The sequence below is a fragment of the Lagenorhynchus albirostris genome, chromosome 18, assembly GCF_949774975.1.
Source record: "Lagenorhynchus albirostris chromosome 18, mLagAlb1.1, whole genome shotgun sequence".
Classification (NCBI taxonomy): Eukaryota; Metazoa; Chordata; class Mammalia; order Artiodactyla; family Delphinidae; genus Lagenorhynchus; species Lagenorhynchus albirostris.
In genome coordinates this window covers 18,167,481-18,195,215 of record NC_083112.1, presented here as the reverse complement: position 1 = coordinate 18,195,215, position 27,735 = coordinate 18,167,481, and the positions used below count along the sequence as shown (strand labels likewise).

At 37.9% G+C, this 27,735-nt stretch overlaps 1 protein-coding gene across 7 annotated transcripts in view; it reads right to left on the bottom strand.

Annotated features, from left to right (window-relative positions):
- Nucleotides 1-3,687: 3,687 nt before the first annotated feature.
- The window catches only part of CAB39L (calcium binding protein 39 like), a 100,481-nt gene continuing 76,433 nt past the window's right edge, over nucleotides 3,688-27,735 (bottom strand). For all 7 annotated transcript variants that reach the window (XM_060129603.1, XM_060129604.1, XM_060129607.1 and 4 more), the window contains 4 exons: nucleotides 24,034-24,093; nucleotides 20,386-20,451; nucleotides 13,412-13,555; nucleotides 3,688-4,933 (listed from right to left, as the gene is read on the bottom strand). In XM_060129603.1, the coding sequence (XP_059985586.1) occupies nucleotides 4,754-4,933; nucleotides 13,412-13,555; nucleotides 20,386-20,451; nucleotides 24,034-24,093 (450 nt within the window). In that variant the 3' untranslated portion in view covers nucleotides 3,688-4,753. The remainder of the gene's footprint in view (nucleotides 4,934-13,411; nucleotides 13,556-20,385; nucleotides 20,452-24,033; nucleotides 24,094-27,735) is intronic.

The following is a 27,735-nucleotide window of genomic DNA, read 5'->3' as shown; positions in this document are numbered from 1 at the left end:
TGGTGATGAATTAGGGCTGGGGTCAAGAAAAAGCTGGCAGCTGCAAGTGGAAATGAGGTGGCAGCCACACTTTCCCCGGGAAGGTCGGGCCATCACAGCTCAGGACGTTGCCGCAGGCCTGCTGGCTCACCCTGCCGCTGGGGCCCCAGCCTCCCTGCCCCTCCTCCGTCAGCTGCTCCAAATCTGGGCTCAGCTGGGGGAGCTGTACAGTGAGTTGTGCGGTCTTACAGTCAGCCACGGCGTCGGAGGTGGAGGCTGGGAGGCCGGGAAGGCAGTGTGGGTTCCAGATCATATCCATGGATTCCAGCTGTCCTCATGGGTGCCCACTTCAATCTATCTTCCCTTCCCTGCTGACTCAGGCCCAGTGCCAGACGCAGGGGACAGGCTTACGAAGGCCACGTACCCAGCCCCCACAGCACATAGGTCTGACCCCTACAGTAACCCCCTACAGTAACTCTGTGGATCAACCCCTGACGGGCACAGAGAGTGAGTTCAATGAATGCTGGTTGAATAAATATTTTGGTTGCTTTATCTAGACTTTAAATTTCAGAACTAAAATGAGGGGAACTCATTTTTTCAACCTTCGCTAATGGATAAATTATTAATGTATATTACAACAACATGTTCTTCCAAAAGGCCCCTGTGATCACAGCTTTCACGTAACATAGATGGCTCACAGGGCAGTGATTAAATGACAATTGATATTGAGTTAATTGATGGTAAAGGGACTGGGACTTTTTGTATGGTTCTGTGACTTTCAGGGTATTGGTAATTGTACACCTTCCTCCTGGGAGGGAGTGATGAGGGACTTGGTGATCTCAACAGGATCGTTTGTACATGCATCAGAACGTCTGCCTTGTGGTAGCCCCGTGGTGCTGGGCCGCTGAGGAATCTGAAATGGAGGCACGGCTGGCTGGGCAGCAACCAATCTATCAGGAATCTAAGCTGATATTATGTCCAACTGCAGAAGTAAGTCAGGAAAACAGAAGCAGATGCAGAAGAGTGGTTTGGAATTAACACCTGTGTAGAGTCAAGAGATTGCTCAAAATGATACAGAAATTCAAGATCGAATCCCTTATCCCATGCAGAGGTCTAATTTGATCTTCCAACACCAGACAACCACATGAAGCAAAGTTACCCCCTGAAATGAAACTAGCTTTTGAAATCTTTCTATTGAGTTATCTTTAGGTGGAATGCAATATTTCCTCCTTTCCTTGGGGGCCATGATGAACGAAGTGTCTGCCCCTGGGGTGGAGTCAAAGAGCAGGCCTGGCGGGAGGCGGCCCAGACATGCAGCCTAGTTTCCGAAGACATGGACTCAGACTGGCCCTCAATCCTGGCTCTGCTGCCAGCTGTTTGACCTGGATAAGTTACTCACCCTTTCTGCGATCCAGTGCTCTCCTCCATAAAGTGAAGAGTGATACGACAGGGTCTCTGAAGAGGCTTAGTGCTGGCCAGGCTGATCATTTTGTCATACTTTGCTTTAATTACGGTAGTCACATAACAGCACTTTCTGTATGTCAAAAACAAAATCACATCCTTGTTCACAGCCATCTTCTGTCTTTTCAATCTTCTTAGAAAGACTAAGTCTAGCTTTTCCAGGTCTCTTTTTGTTTCCAGCCTTTATCTAACTATGGGCCCTCATTAAAATAGCCAAAACCTTCCTGAAAAAACATGCAGGAAAAGATGTACGTGCCATATGTACAATATTCTTTTGGATAAAACAGAAAAAAAGGTAAGATATAAATCTTAATTTCCTCTAGTATAGTAGACTAGAAAGATCTGTAAACCTATTTTGAAACAACTATCTTTTCATATTTAAAAAAAAAAATCCTAGTGATTTTTGAATTTCATTTTCCTTCACTTTATTACAATCACTTTCAAGTCCTGTGTAGTTTCCAGACGGCACTATGGCTCAGAGCAGCTGCGTCTCACACAGACCAACCAGTGTGGCTGGCAACAGAGGCTTTGGAAAGCTTGCTGCCCTTCCTCAGCATATACTGCTCCCCAGAGCCCTCCAGGACGAGAACCCACAGGGCTGGCAGTTAGAACGCTTGCTCAAAGGCTGAGTGCCCCTCGGCCTTTTCTCCCAGGGTAATAATCCCAACATTTGGGCAGATGCCTGGCTTTACCCAGAGCCTCGTCCAAGAACATTATGATTTCAATCCATCCTGGCTTCATTCTAGGACCTTCACCCCCGGGAGCCTCCCAGGCAGCAGTGGGGGAGGGCACGACATAATTCCCCACTCCCAGGACCTCCCCTCGTTCACAGCCTTGAGGATGAAAAAATGAATAAGAGCAGGAGTTTGGCCTCCGGCCACCGTGGCTTTGTACCCCAAGTCTAGTCCACATTGTCTGAGATAAACTGCTCAGAGCCTCAGTTTCTTCAAATATAAAATGGGAATGACTCTGGCTGTGGTGAAGCATCAATCAATAGCGTGAGGTGTTTCTATACTGCCTGACAGGCGGCCCTTGGTCAATGGCAGTGAGCCTCACTGGGAGGATGGGACAGCCAAGGACAGGGGAAGTGGGCGTGGGGCCTCTGGGCAGCCTGGGGTGCTCTCCGCCTGGGGCTTTCCCTGTTTGGAGCAGTGACAAGAACAGAGAGGCGGGACATGCAGAGGAATGAAACCGACCAAGGAATATGTGGCACCTTTTCATTTAGTCAGTCTTTATTTAAATGTGTGCTTTTGAAATAGCTTATTAAATATGACCTTTTCAAAACCCAATTCTCACAATATTTACAGTGACTTTTATGCAAACATATTTTAACTGTGAGCTTCTTGCTCCCTCTTTCACGTTAATAATCTACAAATTTGTATCACAGCAAAATCCCAGCTACTTCATTTATTGCCTTTTAGACTAGTTTTGTTTGTGAGGTACTAAGCTAGGATAAGGGATTGCTAGGAACGAGCTGATTCAAGCTCAGAGGAAATAAAATATGTTTTATTTATCAAAAAAGAATTATAACAAGACCTTGCTTTCCAACTGAAAACATGTGTCCCATGATGTGTGGAACAGTATTTAAGCAATGAAATACATTTCCAATGGTCATTATTGCGCCGCCTTCTTTTTTTAAAGAAATATTTACACTCATCTCTCTTAAACAAATAAAATCAGAAAAGTCAAATTTGAAGAGATTATGGACTGTCAGGGAATGTTATAAAAATAATCTGACCTCAGTGACTGAAGAATGAAGGTCATCAGACGGCCCGGCACTGACCAGAGCTGCTGCAAGAAGGTCCCGCAGGCCTTGCAGCATCTGCCTCAGGATCTGACGCTGGACACGGAAAGACACAGCCAAGAAGGATGAAACCGCACCAGGTGATTCTTCAGATGCTACATCTACAAGGGCACTGATCCTGAAGAGGGATCTTTCCCTCTCTGGGTGGAGAAATATCTGGTTGAAGAACACAGTACCCAATGTTGTAAAAAGTGAAGATGCCTATGGAAGCCATAACTCATGATTTGGAAACAGAATTATGAAAAAAATACAGATTAACAATTGTACCTTTAATGTCTTGTAAATAGCGCTTAAAATTCCGTTTTATACACTTGATGTCTGAAAACAAACCATGGCCTTTTTAAAAAAACACAAATTAATTCCTTAACCATCCTAGTATGCAAGAGAGTATTTGAGACCAACATTTTTATAAGTTTTCTACCTTTTCACTGAGGATTTTATTAGAAAATAAAGTGGAGAACATTTTTAGTCCTTTGAGGATTTTTTTCATGCATTTAATCATTTGCGCTTCCAACGGCAACATTCCCTTATTTATAAAGGCCTGTGCAACCCTCTGGACCCATGGTTTTGCACACGCTAGACATCTCAATGCAATGATTCCTACTCTAAAACACACTTTCACCACAAAACTTTTTTCCCATAATGAGAAGTATGAATGAAATATTCCAAACATTCACTAACCCGACAGAAGTCTGTGGGAAACAGCAGTGACTTTCGCTAGAGCTGTGGTTCTTACCCATCTGTTCCAAGTTCTCAAGTAAGCAGGTCCTACCCTGTGGGTGCTCTACGCCCATGACTCTTGTTAGTCCATCCTGTTTGGACTTAGTTGGTCCCATGCTAACCTGGTCAGAGTGGAGGAGTGTGTGTGTCTGTGTGTGTACCATGAGTTGGTCATGCTGAGGAGATCCATTGGGGTGGAATGTGGGGCAGTAAGCAGAAAGGTGGGCATCAATTCCCTAGGAAGTTAGGAATGAATGATTACAGTTAAAAGATATAGGCAGGGAACAGAATACGTAATGACTGAAAACATGGATCTTATTTTCTTTGTACCTTGAGAAATTTGTTTGTTCAAGTACAGATGGGCAAAACAGTTTTGTGCGTCTTGCCCCCATGCCCAGTTCTCTAAGAATTTAATCCTCTTCGAGGACTCAGTGACGCCCATTCTTTGGGCTCCTACTACTTGGTGGCTCGTGGTGACTGAGGGCTCAGGTCTGCAAGCCCACAGCCTTGTTGCCCTTCATCAAGAAAGGGTTAAAATTGCTTCTATGAATGTCTAAAACAATGGCTCTGATTTCACATAAATAATCACAGACTCAATTAAGATGAATATATTATTCTAAATTAATTTTTTTCTTTCAGACATTTATATTCCATCTACCCTGAACAATGAATTGAGAAAAAAATAGCCACCTCCAAAGCCTTCCCAAGAATGACTACTTTTTGAAATGACACTTTTTGTACAAACTGAACAAATGAGACAGTGACGGTGGCAGGAAACTGGGTGAGACTTCAAGGCGCCGTTTTCTTCAAGTCTCGAATCTGTTTAATCAAGTAGTTCTTCTCATCGGTGAACTGCTCATCGTCCGTCCTTTCTTTTTGGAAGCTGCTCAGAAACTCAATGAGTTTGGGTTGGTTTTTTAGTAGAATCTCCACAATAGGCTGTGCTTTGTGAGGACTGGCCACAAACACCTGAAACATGAGAAAGAAATACCTAGGACAAGGAATGCACATCAGGGAAAACACGGATCCCACCTGTGTCTCATTTGTTACATGTGTTAGTAAAATACAGAAAGCCCCAGATTATACTTCCTTATTGAGGAAAATGAGTCATTCCCCATTCATATCCATTTTCTACAGAGAATATACAAATATATTCAATATATTTAAATTATATATGTAATCATATATTTAAAATTACCATTATAACCAAATATGTGATTATAAAATTAAATAAATACATATAATTCTATATAATGAAATAGATAATATATAAATATAAAACCATATATATATAAATATTCAATATATATAATATATTGAATATACTTAATATATTCATCTGGCTCAAAATTCAAAAAGGACAAATGTGAAAAGTCCCCCTCTCACCTCCTCTCCCTGGAGGTCACCAATGTTATTATTTTCTTATGTATGTGGAGCTTTAAAATTTATAACTGCCTAGGTCCCACCTCCCAGAGACTCCAGTTCAGTAGATCTAGAGGGGAGGTCTGTCTCTCTGTATTTTTATAAAGTTCCACAAAGATTCTTATGTGTACTGCTAGTTGAAACCATGATCCTGGACTAATAACTCAGCTGTACTATAAAAGACAGTGACAACTGTAATAACAAGACAAAATAACTCAAAACTATAATGCTGGGACTTCCCTGGTGGTCCAGTGGTTAAGACTCTGTGCTTTCACTGCAGGGGGCGTGGGTTCCATCCCTGGTTGGGGAACTAAGATCCCACATGCTGTGAGGTGTGGCCAAAAAAAAAAAAAAAAGAAAGAAAAAACCAAGCATATTAAAAAAAAGAAAAACTATAATGCTGACTGGTACAGTATTTTGCAAAGGACACACTTCCTAGTTAGATGCTATATATATAATGACATGACCAGAATATCCATAAAACTGTTGACTGCTATATAGCTCTCTGGTTTCATGTTCTGGGCTCCCCCCTCCTCAGAAGGGCTGAGTGCTTCACCACCAGCCCCTCTGCACACTGCCCCCTCTGCACACCGCCTCCTCTTCCTGAACCTCCAACAGTGCACAACTCTACTCCGAACACACTGTGGCCAGTGATCGGTTATGGAGACAGTGGGAGCTACAAGGTTGAACCTTAAGGTTCCTCCAATCCAGCAAGCATGAGGAAGGAAAAACTACACCAGGATGTAAAGGACCTATGAGAGGGAAATGAAAAGCTGTGGAGGTTCAAAGGAGGTGGAGATAACATTAGATTTCTGAGTTTGGAACAGGAAGGGCTCATGGTGTAGGTGAAATGAGAGTTCATGAATCAGATTTTCTCTTTTTTTTTAATATCAGTTTGGTAGTTTGTGCATTTCTAGGGATTTGTCCATTTCACCTAGGTTATCTAATTTATTGATGTACAGTTATTTGTAGTATTCTCTTATAATCTTTTTTATTTCTACAAGGAGGTTGAATCAGTAACCAAAAACCTCTCAACAAAAGCCCAGGACCAAATGATTTCATGGGTAAATTCTACAAACTTTTAAAGAAAAATTAACACCAATCCATTTCAAATTCATCCAAAAAATAAAAGACAAGGGAATACTTCCTAACTCATTCTATGAAGTCAGCATTACCCTGATACCAAAGCCAGACAAAGCTATCACAAGAAAACTACAGATCGCTGTCCTTTATGAATAAAGATGCAAAAATCCTCAACAAAATACAAGCAAACGAAGTCCAGAATAATATTAAAAGGATTACCTGCCATGACTAAATGGGACTTACTCCAGAAATACAAGCATGGCTCAACATAATAAAATCAATCGATGTAATACACCACATGTACTAGACTGAACTGCATCCTCTAAAAAGATGAATGTTCAAGTCCTAACCCTTGGTACCTGTGAACATGACCTTATTTGGAAATAGGATGTAATCAAATTAAGATCAGTTCATACTGAGTTAGCTTGGGCCTGAATCCAATTACTAGTATCTTTAGAGGAAGAGGGAATTTTGGACACAGAAACACACAGAGATACGCAGAGGAAAATGCCATGTGAAGATGGACACAGAGATTGGAGTTATGCATCTATAAGGCAAGGAATGTCAAGGATTGCTGGCAACCACCAGAAGCTAGGAGAGAGGCATAGATTTTCCCTGAAAGCTCCAAGAGGAACCAACCCTGTTGACACCTTGATCTTGGACTTCTAGTTGCCAGAACTCTGAGACAGTGACTTTCTGTAGTTTTAGGACACTCAGTCTTTGGTACTTTGTTATAGCAGCTCTAGGAAACTAAGATGACATATTATTACATTGAAAGAAAACCATATGATCATTTCAGAAAAAGTATTTGACAAAATCCAACACCTTTTCATAATAATAATAATAAACACTCAACATGGGACAACTAGATATCCACATGCAAAAAAATAAAGTTGGACCCTTACCTTGCACCATAAACAAAAATTAACTCAAAATTGATCAAAAAACTAAATATAAGAGCTAATAGGGTTTCCCTGGTGGCGCAGTGGTTGAGAGTCCGCCTGCCAATGCAGGGGACACGGGTTCGTGCCCCGGTCCAGGAAGACCCCACATGCCACGGAGCGGCTGGGCCCGTGAGCCATGGCCGCTGAGCCTGCACATCCGGAGCCTGTGCTCCGCAACGGGAGAGGCCACAACAGTGAGAGGCCTGCGTACCGCAAAAAAAAAAAAAAAAAAAAGAGCTAATAAAACTTTTAGAGGAAAATATAGGGGTACATCCTCATGACCTTGTATTTGGCAATGGTTTCTTAGCTACAACATAAAAAGCATGAGCAACAACAAAAAAAATGTATAAACTGAACTTCATCAAAATTTAAAAATTGTGTGTATCACAGGACACTATCAAGAGCGTGAAAAGACAATATACAGAATGTAAGAAAATATTTGCAAATCATATATATGATCAGCATCTAGTATCCAGAATATATAAAGAACTCATACAACACAACAACAAAAAGACAAACAACCTTTTTTAAAAAGGGGCAACGGGGGACTTCCTTTGTTGTCCAGTGGGTAAGTCTCCGCGCTCCCAATGCAGGGGCCCTGGGTTCGATCCCTGGTTGGGGAACTAGATCCTGCATGCATGCTGCAACTAAGAGTTTGCATGCCACAACTAAGAAGTTCACAGGCCGCAACTAAAGATCCTGCATGCCACAATGAAGATCCCGTGTGCTGCAACTAAGACCTGGCACAGCCAAAACAAACAAATAAATATTAAAAAATAAAATAAAAAGGGGCAAAGGACCTGACATTTCTCCAAAGAAGATACACAAATGGCTAATAAGCATGTGAAAAAATCCTCAACATCATTAGATCATTAGGGAAACACAAATCAAAACCACAATGAAACTAGGCCAGCTACAATTAAAAAGAAAAAAAACTAACAATAACAAGTGAGGAATGGAGAAATTGGAACCCTGTACACTGCTGGTGGGAATGTAAAATGGAGCAGCCTCTATGGAAAACAGTTTGGTAGTACCTCAGTAAGTTACACACTGGATTACCATAAGACTGAGCAATTCTGTTCCTAGGTATATACCAAAAGAATTGAAAACATTTGTTCAAACAAAAACTTGTACATGAATATTCATAGCAGCACTATTCACAATAGCCAGAAGTCCATCAGCTGATGAATGGATAAGCAAATTGTGATATATCCTTAAAATGGAATATTATTCAGCCATAAAAATGAATGAAGTACTACTGATCATGCTACAACATGGATGAACTTTAAAAACATTATGCTAATAGAAGAAACTGGACACAAAAGGCCACACATTATATCATTTCATTTATATCACATATCCAGAACAGGTGAATCCATAAAGACTGAAAGCAGGTTAGTGATTGCCAGGGGCTGTGGGTAAGAGAAAACGAGGAGTAGTTGCTGAATGGGTATAGGGTTTCCTTTTGGGGGGATGAAAATGTTCTGGAACTAGAGAGTAGTAACAGTTGTATAACACTGTAAATACAAAATGCCACTGAACTGTACACTTTAAAATGGTCAAAATGGTGAATTTTTATGTTATATGAACTTTACTACCATAAATTAAAATTGTTACTTATTAAAAAAAAGTACCCCAGGCTCGTTTACATTGTTACACAAAATGCCTGATGTTTACAGAACACCTAGTATGTTAGGAAATCACATACTGGAGCCAAACGTGTGGCTCCTCTGGCTACCATTAGTTTACAAGTGAGCTGCTGGGAAGTTTTAGCTAGGAACTGTCTGGCATTTGTGGTAACGACAGCAATAACTCATAACAGTCTTTATTCCCAAAAAATTTTTTTAGAAGATTAAATATATAGAACAAACTAAGCTTCTCTGTTTGAATCCAAAATAAATGTGAAACGTAGTGGAATTTGCAGACAAGGCATCACTGGATCAACTATACTGAATCCATACACTGTACAACAGACCTAAAAAAATGTTCAATTTGTTTTCAAGTTTAAATTTTTTCCTTATTTTTATTTTTTTATGGCTTCTGAACTCTGCTGCCTCTAAAGGTAGTTGCTGATTAGAGGTGACTAATGCTCTAACGTACAATTCCTTTGGGGCATCCGGGACACTGAAATCAAAGCTTGAGATGAACCTTTCATGAGGACAACCATTCTTGTTCTGTATACTTTTTCAGGTGAATTGTCAAGCTGGCCTTTGGATTTTGGAATAAGCTAGGGTGGAGCTTCTTGTTTTCATGGAAATGGCTATTGTGGCCAACTGCTAGGATCTGAGCAACAGAGCAGTACACTCAGACCCATTTTCGGCAATGGCCATGCCTGAGTTCCAGCAGCTCTGAGAGGTGAGCCAAAAGGCACTGGCCATCCCCACCCTCTAGGTTCGAAAGACAGTGGCAACATGGTCCTTTGCTATTAAGGATGTTAACAGGGAAAGGAAAGAAAGATCAGCTCATAGCTGATCCCTAAATTCACGTTGGCCATATCTCTGGAAGAGGCAGGATCACAGAGACAAAGGTCTCCTGAACCTAGTATCTTAGAATTAGACTTTTGATTTTAATTTAACATTTTGCAAGTGAGGAAGCAGATCCAGATGGATTTGCCCAAAGTCACTGGTGGCAACCGAGCCACAACAAAGACCCAGGTCTCTTGACTTCCATGACTTCCATCTAGTCCTTTCCCATCATACCATCCTGTTCGCCAATAGCAGAGAAAACATAAAATGGCAACTCATTCAAGTCCTTGAACTTTTCAAGCAAGCTAATGAAAATTGGCCACTAATAATCTGGCAAAGACATTTTTAGTCATGTGTTCCACATTTTCTGTAGTTTATGAAAGGTACCTGGGGAAAAAGACTATTAATAAAGAACTGTGAGAAAACTCTAGGACTCAGCTGTTACTTTTTCTAAATAACAAAATATTTTTGGCAAGTAAACAATTCAGTTTGCCCTTCAGTGCAACGAACATAGTTAGGGTCCAGAGTAAGTCCAGTTTGTACACATACAAGTAAACAAGTGGTCAACTATTTTTAAATGCACCTATTCTGTCCAATAATGAGATGATCCAAATTCTGATCTCAGAGGATGGAAGTAGGTTATTTCTATTTTGCCACCCACTGAATACTTCCATAATACTGCATTTTGGAACCAAGTTATATGAAGCATGTTCTCATCTAGGATGATATATTAAAATTCTGTGGGAGCTGGAAAGATAAGACACACAGCCTTCTATAATTTCCTCAGTCAAAAGGCAAGGGTCTTAAGAGGGCCTATCATTTTATACTCTGCAGGCATTTTCCTGTCCTACAAGAGCCTATTTTTGTCTCATCCAATTTGTGTTTATTCTTTATTAAATAATTCTAACACAGAGAAGAGCACAGCAATAACATATGAGATGTCAAGTTCCCACCATAGAGCTCTATCATTTTTGCCAAACTTGTCTTCAGAATTTTAATAAAATAAAACATTACAGATATAATTAAAGGCTATTAGACATTTCTTCATGATATCATTCTCTTTCCTACTCCTCCCCTGAAGTGACTGCTATCCTGAATTTGGTATTTATCATTCCCATGCAGGTTTTTAGACTATAACTGCATATGTCTGAATCCATACATAGCGTTGTTTTGCATGTTTTTAAACTTTAAATAAATAACATCCTTTTAATATTTGCTTATCCCACTCAGTGTTTCTGATACTTATCTACACTGATCCATATAACTCTATTAAGTTTAACCCATTACTATATGCTATTGTATGAATACAGCACAATTTATTTTCCCAGTCTCCTGTAGATACCCATTTTTTTTTCCATTTTACAACATGCAAAACAATGTTGCAATAAACATTTTGGTACAGGATTCCTTATGCATGTGAGCAAGATTGTCCCTAGGAAATTGCCAGAAAATGAGATTTCAGGACTGAAGAGTATGGACACTTTCAGTACTTTATTTTGCTAAATTGCTCTCCCAAGTGCTTGTACCAATTTACAGTGTATGACCTACTGCCCTCCAACCTTACCAAAATTTGATGTTGTCAGACTTAAACATTTTTGTCAGTATGAAAAATGTAAAGTGATATCTCGTTGATATTTTAATGGCCATTTCCACAATTACTACTAAGATGAGCATCTTCACCTATTTGTTGACCAATCAGGTTTCCTCATCTGTAAATTACCAACTTGTATGCTTTGCCTATTTTTCTATTGAATTGTTTGTCTTTTTCTAAATGATATGTCAGTTACATGTGTCACATTCTGTCCTGTTTTTCACTTTGTTTATGATGTCTTTTCAAAAAGAAGTTAAATTTTAATGTAGTCAAACTTATTTTCTATTATGTTTTGTGATTTTTAATTCTTTTTAAAAATTCTTCCTTCCCCAACATCATAAAAAGTCTCCTATTTTCTCTTTTAAAAGTTAAAAAATTTTGCTTGTCAAGTGTAGATCTTTACCAGAATTTATTTCTGAATATAGTGGAGAGTAGGGTTTTCTATATGAATAATCTATTACCCTAGAACCATTTATTAACAGTAACCCTTTCTTCACTGATTTACAATCCCTCCACTATGAAATATCAAATTTCATATTTGCACAGGCTTATTTCTAGGCTTTTTACTCTGTTTTGTTGTTCTATTTATCTATCTCTATGCCAGTACAATATTGTCTCCATTTACTATAAATCCATAATAAGTCTTAATATATGGTAGGATGGATTTCCCTACCTTGTTTTCCTTGAAAATTGCCATAGATAATCCCAGGCCATCGTTCTACCTTACAAATTTTAGAGTCAGCTTGTCAAGTTCCAGGAAAAGTTCTGCTGGGATTTTGATTGTAATTAAATGGAATTCATAAATTAATTTGGAATTTGAACTGCTCTAGTGGTCTTTTGGACAATAAAGATGTGGTGGCTGAAAGATGGACTAAAATTGTTTTTTACCTCTCAAAGCAACAATTACATACCTTATAAACTGCCATGTCTCCCATTTATAGACTTATAAATTCAATCACTGAATATACATTATAAAGGCCAAAAAAAAAAAAGCCTGGAACTCTCTGAATCCTTAATTCTACTCTAGATACCTATCCTAAGAAAATAATCCTAAATATGGAAAAAATTAGCTGAATACATAAAATGCTCATTGTAGCTACAAATTGAAAATAACCTAAATATAAACGACACAGGAATATTTAAGTAAACTAGAGTAAGTATACCCAATGAAAAACTATAATGCCAATAAAACTACTGGCTCTTTTTAAACACTATATATAACAACAGTGAATTAATGTTCACTTACGGTATAGCATTGAGTGATAAAATTAGTGTATCAATTGTGTGTACAATGTAAATACAGCTGCAGAAAAAACCTTCAAATATGTGCACAGGAAAATAAAATTTACTAAAATCTTTAAAATAGTTAAGTCAGGGGTATGGGATTATAGATTAGATTTCTTCCACCTACCCTACTTTAAACAAATCTACTGTTTAAAGTTTCTAGGAGATGATTTTATTACTCTTACATCAAAGAAAAGATATTAGAAAGAAAAAGCAGGTGTTATATGGACTACTTTTCTTTCGAAACGAATTAAAATATTTCTAAGCAAGTAACAAAGCAAGTAGTACTCAGTGTTTCTTTAGGTTTCACTTAAAGTTCAAAGAAACACTTCAGGCAGAAGCAAAGCATTCAAATTCTGACACAGGTTTTCGGCTTCAACTCAATCACTGATTATTTTAGTAACTTTTGGGAAACAGTATTCCCCTATTTTCTCAGCGAAAAAAATGAAAATATGTCGAGATATGGATTAGTTAGCAAATCTTTTAGAAACAAATGGGCATTCATTAAAATAACTCTAAAATTTCACCTAAGTCATGCAAAACAGAAAGACTGCCTATTTAATTTTCTCTCAAGTATAAAGGAGGGTACACAGTAGGGAGTTTGCCATTTGCGACTGGAAAACAAATGCCCACATTATTTCTGCAGCTTGCACTTTACCTTAAAGACATGAAAGGCTTCAAACTGGATGTTGGGACTTTTATCCCGGAGGAGGTTCATCATCAGTTTGAGGTTCTCTGGCTTGCTGATGTACTTTGTCATGATGGCAAAGTTGTGCCGGTCCAGGATCAGTTCACCTAGCAGCTACAAAAAACACAGAATCAAATTAGAATCTGTCCGAGAGTCATCTTATTCAAAATATATCCCACTTCTTCACACAGGAAAACAAAATATAAATGTGAGTTATGAATGTTGATATGAAAAAAATTCAGAGTCCTTAAGTACATCTTAAAGCATAGGCATGGAAGCTGTTGTTATTATTAAGTTATTTTTAAACTTTTCATACAGTTTTGCTAAAGTCAGTGCTTAATGCATTTCTGAATCTTTTTTTTTAAGCCAGTCATTGCTACTGCTTAAAAAAGCTTTCTCTGCTGCCCTCATCAAGAGCTAGCCAGAAATAAATTTATTATTTTCATCCCTTACTTTAATGTGCTTCCCAGTAATGTACTGCTCCTTAGGCGTTGAGGTAGGATAAGAATAAAAAAATTGACTTAACAATTATACCTTCCTTATCTGAATAAATATACTCTAGTAGCTTGCTGGAAAAACAGGTTATATTAAGTGACTCTTACCTTCTCCCTAAATTTTATTACAAAACCTGATATAGAGCCAGAAAAAAACTCTGACCCTGAATTCATATGAAATTTAATATGTGCAGCAAGTTTTTATAAAAAAGTAAAGCAAAACATTTTCTGGTGACAAATTATTAACTCCTAAAATGCGGCATTACTCCATGTTATGAACTGGATGTTTATGTCCCTCTAAATCTATATGTTGAAATCCTAATCCCCAATGCGATGGTATTAGGAGGTGGGGCCTTTGGAAGGGGACTAGGACATGAGGGTGGAGCCATCATGAGTGGGTTTGGTGCTCTTAGAAAAGAGATCCCGGAATGCTGCTGGCACCTTGATCGCAGACTTGCCAGCACCCGGAACTGTGAGAAATAAATGTTTGTTGTTTAAGCCACCCAGTCTATGGTATTTTTGTTATAGCAGCCCAAACAGGCTAATACACTTCAAAACAAAATAAAAATACCAAGAGTGAGAATAGTTGAAGACCCCCTAGCAGCATATGGCTGAACTTTTATTCTCACTGTAGTGGTAGCAATTCCTAAAGCTTCAGCAACCAGGTGGGTGAAATGTACCCTTAACATAATTTTATATATGATATACTTAATGATGACCAGTGTTGGATGTTAGATGGTCACCAGTTAGTCTCAAACATATGCAATAGCAATTGTGTAAATTTGTAGTCTTCATCTTTCTTAATCTCTCCTCAGCATCTAAAGCTAACTGGATACTCTCCTGGAAACTTTCTTTGTTCCTGGTTTCAAGGCCACCGCTTTCTTCTCTTTTCTTACCGCTTGAAGCGAGTTCCTATGCTGCCTGTTACTGATTCCCCTTCCCTTTAGGCTCTATACATGCAGGGATTTTCCAAGCTGTAGTTTACCTCTTTAACTCCCAACAATCTCATCTATGCCCGTGGCTTCAACTATGACATCCAGGAAGATGTCTCCCAAATCTATTATACATCTCTGTTTTAATTTCCTTCCTAAACTCTATACCCACATTTTTAACTCCCTGACCCCCACCCCAAGCCCTGGTTGAACACTTAGCTGGCCTATCACACTCAACATCTCTACAACCAATTCCCTTTCTTCTCCTTGTTAATGACATCATGATCTGCTAGTCCCCTGGGGAAGAGAGTTGAAATCTTTCTCAGCTCTTTTCCTTCCTTTACTCCTCATACCAAATCTATATCTAAGATCTGCCAATCTTCTGTTTTTAAATGTCTTGAACATCCTTCGTTCCATTTTTACTCACTCAGACCCTCCTACCTTCCATCTGGACTACTGCAACAGCACACACAATGGTCTCTTTTTCAGTCTTCACCCAATCCAACCCATTCTGCACATTATGTCAAATGAATCTTCCTGATGATCAGCCTTATTCATGTTACTAATGCCACTTATAACATGAATGAATAAACAAACAAGTATCTAGATTCCTTTGAACTGGGGATAAAAATTGAAGTCCTTAGTCTGGCATTCAAAACCCACTGTGACTGGAGTCATTTCTGCTGCATCCTTTCCTCTGCCCCCTCACTTATTCTTTCTCATTCTTCTGCTTCTGTGGCTTCACTACCCTTGCTCCAAATTTTTCCCAGCTTTACTGAGGTATAATTGACAAAACTGTGTACATTTAAATTGTACGTCATGAAGATTTCATATGTGTATACATTGTGAAATATTTACCACATGCAATTTAATTAACACATCTATAGCCTCACATAGTTACCCTTTTCCTTTTTGGGGTGAGAATGCTTAAGATCTACTCTCAGCAACTTTCAAGTATACAATACAGTATTATTAACTATAGTCACCATGCTGTATGTTAGATCTTCAGAATTTATTCATCTTATAACTGAAAGCTTGTACCTTTTGACCAGCATCTCCCATCCCCCTGCCCCCCACCCATAACCACCGTTCTACCTTCTGTTTCTATAGTTCAACTCTTCTCCTCAGCTGAATTTCCTCTCTTGCCTCTGTGCTCTTTGTTTTTTCCTAGCTGTACTCACTTTGCCTTACAGTGCAGAGTTACTCATGAGCTTATTTAGAATATAAGCTCCATAAGGGCATGTGTCAATTCCTACTAGTGTTTGTATCCCTTATAACCTAACTGTGTGAAGTGTATGGATATTGTTGGGGAAATAAAGTCCATGCAACACAGAATCCTCTCTACAAAGTGTAGAAAAGAAAGAAAGCAGTTTTATTATAGAATATGCGTATTCAGAGCACAACACTGCAGGTAATCTACAAAAAAGGCATTACGAAGACATAAAATTCTATCTTATTTATACAACCAAGCAGCTACAATCCAGTACATATATATACTCTCAAGATGAAAGATAACTGGTCCCCTATAAGAGGACCAGACAGCGCCATTTGCTGTGCACCCTTTCATAGTTCACCCTGAATTCACCTGGCCATTGAAGTAGCCATTTGTTTTACCTCATTGCTTTTATCCAACTAATGTAGAGAATAATAAAACTTCTCTTATCTCTCTGACAAGCAAATGGTTACAGCTTGGAGAGGAGCATCAAGGTTAAATTTTCCTGTGATAGAGAGGAAGGAGAGCTATCTTCCTAGATGTTTACACTCCAGGGGGATGGCTCCCGGATTCTCAAAAAAAAAAACAAACCAAAAAACATTCTGGGTTGTAAAGCTGACAAGAAGCTTCTAAAGATATATATGTGTGTGTGTGTATATATATATATATATATATATATATATATATATACACACACACACATATATATCTTTATATACACACATATGTGTATATATGTAGCATCTATGTAAATATAGATTCTATGTAGATATATATTTATTTAAAATATAACATTTTATATGTTATAATAAAATATAATTATAATATAACTCTGGTGGTCCAGTGGTTAAGACTCCATGCTTTCATTGCAGAGGGCATGGGTTCGATCCCTGGTTGGGGAACTAAGATCCCGCATGCTGTGTGGCGTGGCCAAAAATACATGTAAAGCATACACACATACACATATCAAAAGGTCTTATAGCAACAGAGCAATTTCATTTAAAAAATTTAAAATTTGTATACATACACACATTCAATAAATATTTGTTGAAGTGACATTTATGAGTTAAGTTCAGATTAAGTCACTTCAATTCTTATTACATGGGGATGCCTATATATAAATTCTACCCAATCTATCCTCTGTTTATATAATTTCACTACTTTTTGGAAACAATCAATTATGTTAAATCATTTGGCCAAAAACATTGAATCTTTTAGCCATTAAATATTAATCTATTAATTAATACTGACAGTGAAAAATGCTGCATTTCATAGTAATACAAAGCATTATACAGCAATACTATACTAAGTAAAAGGAAAAAAATTCATATTTTTTACTTCTTTAACTTTCATGTTATAGGCTTCATAGTATACAGTGAAACCACGCACAATAATGAGTTTTTTAAAAAACTCTGTGTTTTAATGATATTGACCAGAGCTCTCCCCAAATCCAGAATTCCACCAAGCTTCTTTTGAATTATAATCTTTCTAGTGATTAAATACCAGGCCTCTGAAGAAGATAAGAAATAAATTCCTAAGCTATGTCATATAGTGAAAGGAATTTCTCTGTTAATTATTTTTTATTGACACCAGGAACCTAAGCACCCCAAGATAGTTCAGAAAAATTTAGAATTTGATTAACAAAAGGCAGGAGGTAGCAACTGCTTTGGAATCAGAAAATAGCCTAGTAAATACACTGTTACAATAATCTAACCTCTCTTGTTTTCTAAAATTAGGAAACATCTATGTGCAAAATATTACAGAATCCAGAGATATAACCATAGTAAAATCAAAATAGAAGATACTGCTACCACAGATCTAATTACCTGAAGGAAAACCCAACAGCACACAGTGGAGCTCTGCAGACAATGTTCTGATGAAGAAAAGAGCAAACAATACTTAAGGAGCTCTTTCCTTGAATAGACTGATACAAGACCATCTTAGCAATATCTCTGCCTATAATCCAACATTCAAAAAAGGCCAACTCTTCAGTAACGATTTTAGCAATTTTTACATTCTTGATATACTTTATCTACCTTTTACTAGTGCTTTTCACTCTCTAACCAGTGCTTGGTTTTATCACATTGTAAATCAAATATTTGTGAGACAGTCAACTGTAAAGGATTTTAAGTGGGAATAGCAGCTCATGTAGTATGTGTGGGTGCATTAATAAAGAAAGAGGCCTTATGAGTGGGCTGGGGCATCTGTAAATAAGTAGAAAACAATCAGCTTGAAAAGGGAGAGTTTAAAGGAGACTTTCTATACCACATGCGGTACAAAGTCAGATGCTCTTTGCCATGTCACTGGAATAGCGCTGAGGTCTTCAGCTGGAGAACTATGTGAAAAGAGGAAGAGAGGCTGGATGGTGGAGAGCCAGGTGGCAGCAGACAGAGGTGAGAAATGAGTCTTTCTTGCTCCCCTTTGCTACCCGCTAAATTTGTATTACATGTTGTACTAATCATACATCTACTGGGTTAACAGGCTTCGATTTTTAAATGCAAATGCATCCTGGTAGGAAAAAGTCTAACTCAGACCCTAGTCCCAATTATTTATTTAGAATAGATCGGTGCCTTCAGTCCAGAGACTGAACTCTGGGGACAGTGACGAGGAATATTTATTAATGAAATTTATTTCAATTTTCTTTAGCAAATATATGCAGGTCTTACCATGTGGTAGGTTCTGCTCTAACCATTTAACAAATATTAACAAGGGAACAGGACAAGGTGGGGTTGAAGGCATCCTGAGAAGAGAATGAGGGCAATGGGCACATGGATAGGAGGGGATGACAGGACAGCAGGAAAGAAAAGCAGGAAGAAGGCCAAGAAGGGAAATGTCTGGGTAAAAAACTGTAAGCTTTATAACTTTGCCTAAGGCCCTAGAGACAGTCGATCACAGAAAAATTTGTCACAAGTTCTTATCACTGTGGAAAATGGTACAAGGATAAATTCTAAAGTCCATGACCCTCAGCTTTCTTGATCCCAGTTTGGTTCAGTCACCTTAGTTCATATCAACCCCTCTACTTTGGCCCAGTATCTGACAGGTTCCACTGAAAATAGGAAGGACTTGGAAAATTTATGAGCAGTTAGCTATATATTGGCCCTTCAGAGCATCGTCACCTCTGTTTACTGTTCCAATTTCCACTCCCCGCCAGGATGACTACCTCTGTAACACAGACAAGCTTTCCTGGTTTGACTGTCCTTGTGTCTATTCTTTAAGTACACGGCTGTCCCAACAGGATGTATCCTTATCTTCAACTGCTTTTAAGAAGCTTTCTGGACATGGGAGAGCACAGCATTGATGTCTCTGCCTTTGCCTGGAGCTCCATCTCATTAATTCAAGCTCCAGCACAGACAGCAGCACACCCATGATACTTTTCTTCTATGTGGATTACTCTGTATGGGTTTCTGCACAAGGAGAAACTCAATCAAGAGTGCTGAATGACTGGCTGAAAATAGTACACTGACCTCTCCATCAACAGGTAAAGCTGGAGCAGCAAGGGCACAAGTACAGGGGAGAGTGGTCAAGGCTGACACATAATCATGGGGAAAGTGAATTCACAAATATGTGGTACAAAATAGATTTAATTTATTGCTTTAGCTTAAAACTATCAAATATTTAGAAACAAATGCATTGTTCTACAATGTCATCATTCCAACATTTAAAAAATAATACTATATTTTTATAATTAATATATAAAATAATATGAATATATAATAATATAAAATAATATTTAGTAAGCTCAAGCATCATACAAATTGCTTGACTAAAAATGGCCAATTATTATCTGCCAAAAACATTCTTTTGAATATCTGAGTAGGATCTGAAGGGCAGAGATGCAGCTCTAGCCAATGTCCTACTCCCTCAGGAGCTGTCCCACCTCCTCTTGACCAAATGGCTACTTCCAGGCACCTTTTCACTGAGGGAGGGAAGGCCACTCACAGATGGATGTGGCCCAATTCTGCTGGGTCCCTGTCTGATGAGGGAGAGAGGCATTTCAACACGTATTTCGTAGGAGATAGAATCTCAAATCAGAAATGCCGTTTGGTTACATACAAATAAAAACATATCCCTCATCCTGTATTTATTCTGTACTTATTACTTATATTGTTACTTCCAAAAAGTATTTGAAGCAGGGCACTTACCTCGTTTTGCTACAAAGTACAGTCATAACGTTGAATGTACTTCTCAAGTTACAAAAAAATAGAATAATTTTTCTCTATTTATTTGTCCACTATTAAACCTTAGTCATCTACTAACAAGAATATCAACTTCTGGAGACTCTAACTTAAAGAAATTTGATATTACCTTTAAAGACTGTCTCTTAGTCACATAATTCTCAGACTGGAGCAATTTCTCATAGTCTCCAAAAATCTAATGAAAAGAAAAGAAATATTAGAGTGTAAACCCAGCAGTGATTTCTCTGCATTAAGTTTGCTACTTCTCTTTGTTTTATTTTAGTTCTGTAAATTAGAAATTGAGTAGAAAATGAAGTAATTGAGTCCTCCCAATAAATCATTTTGAATAAAACATCTGTTAACTCATCTAATGAGCTACAGGATAACTCATTTTATGACATTTTAAAGACATTTTAAAGAAATCTGTTTATGTAGTCTTGCTGATAGCTATTAGTCTGTGAATAATTTGAGAAAAGATTAAATACACTTAGCAACTCATAAAGAATCAAACTGTCAAATTCATAGCATGAACGGGTAGAGGAATAGGGCTACTTCTGCCACATAATGGCCATGTTAATGCCAAGTGGCCTCTCTAGGGCACTTCCACTCTCCCCAGAAGCTAGGGGACGCTGGTGAGTGGGGTCCGTTTCCTAATGTGATTGGTCGTCAATCACTGCCCAGTCCCTTTGGTTGAACACAGAGTGCCAGCGGCTGGCAAAGCTCAGTGTCAACCTCCCATCACACATAGACACACTCGGAGACCACTCAGGTGGGAGGAGCAAGCCTGGCAGAGAACTGAAGGCAAGAGAGCTCAGGGGCTGAGGAGGGTAGAAAAGGGTCCTGGTCCTCAGAGGAGCAAGTGCCAGGTGTGTGTGCGTGTGCATGATGAGGGGAAGCTGTGCACACTGAGGATAATTCCTGATAGAGAATTAAGAAAGTGAAAAGTAAAAACAAAATCATGTAGCTCACATTAAAGTCACAGTAATTATACTCTTTTACATAAAGGACTTGTTTATTCTAATTGTCATGGAACACAAGGAGGATTTTTCACTAAATCTGTCACACGAATGTCGTGGTAAATTTTAATTGTAACTATAAAATGCAAATACACGCAGATAAGGTATTGTTGACTCCCCAAGCTACCAGTTTCATTATTTTAGGTCATATATCATGTTCTCCAGCTTCAGGTTTACTGCTAAAGAAATATGAAACTCAAGAAGTATGAAATGTTTAGGGAGTATGAGTTCTCAAAGCTAATGTTCAAGTCAGTGTAGCAGGCTCAGCATCTGTGAAACTACTAAATTACACATGAAGTGACTATAGATACAGAGACAAATTTAGGTAAATAAGAGTCAAAGAGAATGAGTTTATGGTCTCTCAGATTATTGCTTATTATCCTTGAATGCAAACTGCACAACACATTTATCTCACTCATCCTATAGAAAAGATTAGTAGTTAACACTACAGGTTTTGTCATAAACTATCTTTGCCCTCTTTATTTTCATTTATTATAAATGTAACATCTAATGAGTCTTTAACATTCCATCCAGCATCTATAGTTACTGAACAACTAAACTATAATAACAATTCATTTCCTAACTTCAAAAATACGTGATTTTCTTTTAATCTTGAAGCTTTTGGATATCTCTGGCAATAATCTTTTTCTCCCTTCATGTTTTACACTTTGATCAAAGTTCTCCAGTTGATCCCATGGGTATTCTCTTGATACTTTTAGGATATGAAAATCACTTTTGATTTCATGATTATATTGATAATTCTTAATCTCAAACCAAAGGAAGATCAGCAAACAACTTATGAATAAAAAATCCATAGTTTAATTTCTGTGACTTGGATGTATGAAGACATAGGATACTGATAGGGTATTTCATATCTTCCCAGAGTCATCTGTTTCCTTTTACATTTTTGTGTGGCTAACTAGAAAATTTTAATTTACATAGTGGGTTGCATTGTATTTCAATTGGACAGTACTGGTCTGAAGCAGCTAAACTAATACTGGAATAAATCTTATAAAGTTTTGCTTCTAGGTTTGTGCTACGTTTCACTTTAATTATGCTATTCCTATTGCTGATACACTTAGCAAAAGCAAAGCAGCTCTTGGATGGGTCTGTTCATTCAATATTCATTTAACACCACCAAATGTATGGCACTGAGTTAGGTATTAGGGATGTAAGTAATAATGATAAAAATTAATACATGGTACTATCCTAAAAACTTTAAATCTTGTCAAATTCCTACAGCAATCCTATGAAGCAGGTATTATTAATATCTTCATTTTTTGGTAAGTGCAGTAACTTGTCCGGGATCATACAATTAGTAAGAGGTGGAGCAGGATCCTGAAGCAAAGCAAGTGGATACTAAAGTCTATACTGTATTCTGAACCACTGTGTTTGACAGATAAGGTTCCTGCCTCCCAGGGAGCTTAAGAACCAGTCAGGAAGATATAAAGACACACCATAATAATACAACGTGGAAAACGTGTGAGAGAGAAGGAGAGAGGGAGAAAGGGAGGGAGAGAGGGAGGGAGAGGGGGAGAGAAAGAGAAAGAGACAGAGAGAGAGAGAGAGAGAGAGAGAGAGAGAGAGAGAGTGTGTGTGTGTGTGTGTGTGTGTGTGTGTGTGTGTGTGTGTGTGTGTGTTTGGGGGTGGGGGGATTACAGAAAGCTTCCTAGAAGAGTCACATTATGCAACCAGGCAGGACCCTGAGGGGCCTTCCCAGGAACATACCCTCCTGAGTCCCCCACTTCTTGTTTGTAAAAAAGCTTCAGCCTCCTAGGTCTTCCCCGAGTTTCAAAGAGCAAATTTAATCAGAGAAGTGAGAAAATGCAGAAACAAAGGAAAACAGCCAAGCAAGACAAAATAATAATAGTTTAGCCATAAAACAAAGTCAAGGATCTTTTGTTCCTCCTCAAGGTCTATAGATAATATCCTGAGCCATATCCTTGAGTTGTTTTGCAAATACTGAAACCCTCACCAGGTGGAAGAAGTTAACTGCATACTGTCCACAGGCATGTAGACCTCATACTGGTTGGAACCAAAAGGTTGATGATGTTAACCCCTGAAATACCACCCTGTCACCTTACCACCAACCAGTCAGAAGACTGTCCATGAGCCAATGAGGCACCCTGCAACCCTCACCCCTTCCCTGAAAACCATTTGGGATTGGGGTCTTTTGAGCATTAGCCGCCCCACATTCCTTGCTCGGCCTTGCAATAAATGTTGAATTTTCCTTCATCACAACCCGGTGTCAGTAGACTGGCTTTGCTGCATGTCGGGTGAGTTTGGTTCAGTAACAATTATAGCTAATTATCATAATGTTGAGATGGATTCACCCTTAGAGAAGGGAGTTGGAAGACATATATGTACTTTGGTATTTCTACTAGTAAGTAAAACTAGTTATCAAACCAAGTAAAATATTTATATTAGTAAGATGGGGTGCTCTTCCATTTGGAGTTTCCTACTGCCTCTTAAGGGCAACATGGATGCTCTTAAGTCAAGATCAAAGTGAGCAGGTACTAGTTGTTTCCTGGAGCTCCAGAGCACAACAGGAAGAGATGTGAAAAACAAGAAAGCCCTGATCTCCTGCCATCCTCTATTTTCCATAGTTTCTTGATGACCTGACTTCTAGGTAATAAACCAATCGGGTGTATGGTTGGTTTCAACTGTGTATCATAAATAGGAGTAAGTGCTAACAGATCTAAGAAGGCGAGAGAGAGAGGAAGAGAGAATGAGGTAAATACTTAAAAATGACTTCTACTTACAGTGTCATAATTTTGTTCTAAGAAGTCTGCTACCAGCACTTTATGTCTGGTCAGTAAATCCTAGAAAAAGAAAAGTCAAGTGAAACAAAATTATTATAGGTAACAAATTTTATAAATCTTTTTCTTCTAAGATTTTCCAAGTCCATTAATTTGAAACATAAAAGTTTCAGAATATTTTCATTTACATCATTAAATTACTTCCATTCTTAGTTTAAGATGTGAAATACAATTTGTTTCATGCTAAAAACAGCAGAGTGCTTTAAATTCATACCATAGAAATAATTCAACTAGTGAAACAAATGTCACCTAACAGACAAGTGTACAGTATATTTCTTCAAGCCATAACTCTACATTGTGAAAATGATATAATAAATATTCAAATAAAGTCTATGACTATCTTTTTAAAATGTCATTAATAACCATTTATTAAAAAAAGAACTCTGAATGTACTAAAACCATATCTCACAAGTTAACAGATTTTCAATGATTAATCTTTAATTTTTCTTAACCACTTTTGAAACGTAAGTGCCTAGGATGCTGGGAAGCACAAGAATGACATTTAACAGGGCCATCTCAGCATCATCCTGCTCTTGGGTTAATGGGCTGGGAAGTGTTGTTCAGTTACTAAGAAGCACAATGCACCCTTTCAAAGTTGAAGACAAGTAGCCTGATCTAACTACAGACATAACTCTCGGAAAATTGAACAAAAGCATAAAGGAATGTTTGACTGAAAATTCACACCTAAATTATATCCTTAATTCACCTTAATGTTGGAAGAAAACAAGCGTCAGCTAATCCGTTTAACATGCTTAAGGGCTAAATACCCTGTCTAGGTACTATGCAGAATTTAATTAAAAACCTAACAAGAATTTTCAAGTTTTCAAAAATAAATTCTTATACTTTAATACATATTTAATTAAAGCTTCTTAAAAGCATATACAAGATACACAACATAACCTCACAGAGAAAAAGAAGGCAGCAGCAATGGTAAAACTCACTTATTTCTATTTCAATAAAAAGTTAAATATTTCAAGCACTTTGCACTACAATTTTCTTTTTTTTCAGTTTTATTTTTATTTTTTAAAATTTTTATTGCAGTATAATTGATTTACAATGTTGTGTTAGTCTCTGCTGTACAGCAAAGCGAATCAGTTATACATATACATATATCCACTCTTTTTTAGATTCTTTTCCCATATAGGTCATTACAGATTATTTGAATAGAGTTCCCTGTGCTATACAGTAGGTCCTCATTAGTTTGCACTACAATTTTCAAGTTCAAAAATAATGAGACTGGCTATTAATTTCATTTCATATTACCTTTCATCACAACTTGATTGACCATTGGGCCTATCAGTGGAGAAATGTACTTTTTTCCTCAGGGGAACATGTAATACTGTTCTGGAATCACAATTTTAAAATGGGAAAATCCTCTAAGGAATTCATTCCTGGTCCATCCCAGGTCAAAATTCAAACCAGTTCCTATGTCAGGGGACACCTCAGAGAGTAAGGTAGTTCCACAGCATCCTTTGGGGTCCCTAATCTTTTTCTAAGTGGATATTCGGGATGCCTAGTTTTCAGATACTCTCTTCCCCAATCTCCTGAGCAGTATCAGTGATTTTCTAAGCTGACCCAGGTTAGAAAGTTCTCTCCATGGGCTGCAGCAGACACTGTGGATGGCTGCACCCATGGGGTTCTGCATCTATTATGACAGTCATCAGCCTCAGGTATGAGGACCATGATCTCCCATGGCCTCAGGCCCTGCACATACCCTGATGGTGGCAACAGAAAGAGTACTTTGCAGATGAGTGCTGCTTGGAAAGGTTTTCCATTCACTATACATTAGTGTTACACCAAAGAAAGAGGAATAAGGAGGGGGTTCTGTTAGTAGCAGCTCCTTCAAATTCTAAGGGAAAAAAATAACTTTAAAATCCAATAATAGAAAATATAATATGGCAGGGTAGAATTCCTCCAGCACACGTGTATGATGGATACAGCCAATAAGTGATTCGTGCACATACACTCTTATACTTGAGTGTGTATACATTATATATACATAGATATACCCTCCAATTTATATACATAATAAATGTATGCACAAAACTGGAGGGATTATACAATATATATATACACACATATATAACATAATACATGTATATAAACATAATACATAGACAAATACAGATGTTGCATTATTATAGATCAAATAACTGAGTGGGAGAAAAATTGCTAAGATCCCACCCCAAAATGAAAAAGCAGAAAATTGCCAAGAAAAATAAAGTTCAAATTTTAAAGAATTCAAAGTTAAAAAAAAGTATTTGAAATAGTGTACTCTTTCATCCCACCTCCTAACAATTGTTTTGACAGGGCTAGGTTCTGCATAGTCTAAGTATAATGCTAAAAAAATGTTGATATTGACATTTTAGTGAATTCTTCACAGCTTGGGAGAACTCAGGGTGCAATGACAGAGGCAGACATGCAATGGCAGGGACACGATACTACATCAGCCAGCAGCAGCTGCATTTATTGAGTTTTTACTACGTGCTGGAGAGTGTGCCGAGCACCTTACATACGTTATTTCTAATCTTCACAACTCTGCAAAAACAGAGATTATTTTCCTCATCTCACAGATGAAGGACATATAGCAAGTCAGGTGCAGAGAGAGATGGAATTCATACCACTTCTTATCATGTTGATTCTTAGAGGGAGAGGTGAAAGAGATTGTGGTTGTAAGGAATCTTTTTTGGGAAAGGACAATTTGTAGACAATACCACGACAAAAACATAAGCCAACAATGTGAAAACACCAATGACTAACTGGGCAGTAGTCATCTTGCAGTTCAAAACAAAAAAGGTTAAGGCTAAGAAGTTAAAAACAAAAGCCCAAACCAACCAGCCAACCAAGTAAACAAATCCCCTTGAAACCAGCTACTTAAAAAAAAGTGACTTATGGTCATTACATTATATTAACCAGAGCATTTTGGTAAAATATAGATAATAGGCATTTTCAATATCAGTAGCATACTAGGAAAGTTTTTAAGGTTATTTAGATTTTCAAGGACTTAAGTTCAACGGAAAATATGCTCATGTACAAATCACCATAGTTTATTTTTGTGATTCAATATTGTGCTGAAAATTAAACTGAGCTGAACATATGATGCAAGACACTATTATCAAGTATAGTTTATTCTATTAAATGTTGAAAAATCTTTGGGGAAATTTTCAAAAATAAATGCTCAGTTGAATTTGGTCTTCCCCCTCCATTGAGTTGTTCTATGTTTACAGTTATTTGTGAAGTCTTATTTAAGGATTTTTAAAAAAGGAACTAACTTGTTTCCATGACAGCAAAGAGTCATCAGATTTGAAAAGGAAAAAAATGGCACTACAGTAGCTACTAATAGAGAACATCTCCTCAGTTGTTTAGGAACAGATATTTGCTAGAAAGAAATGGAACCATCCTTTGTGTTAAATGTCCTTCTTCCTATCTGATGCACCAAGGCCCCTCCTACCATGTGTTCTAGATATACTCTTGGGGGCTTCATCTGTAGCCACTGTACAACTGTTGTTTTGCCAGGTGAGACTTGTCGCCTATGAAACAGAGAAGGCTCCTGGGGTTTCTCAACACCCTGAGCACAAGTCCATGTTTCTTGCCCTCGCTGCTCCTCTTCTCTCCACCCACCGCCAACTCTCCTTAGAGTCTGTC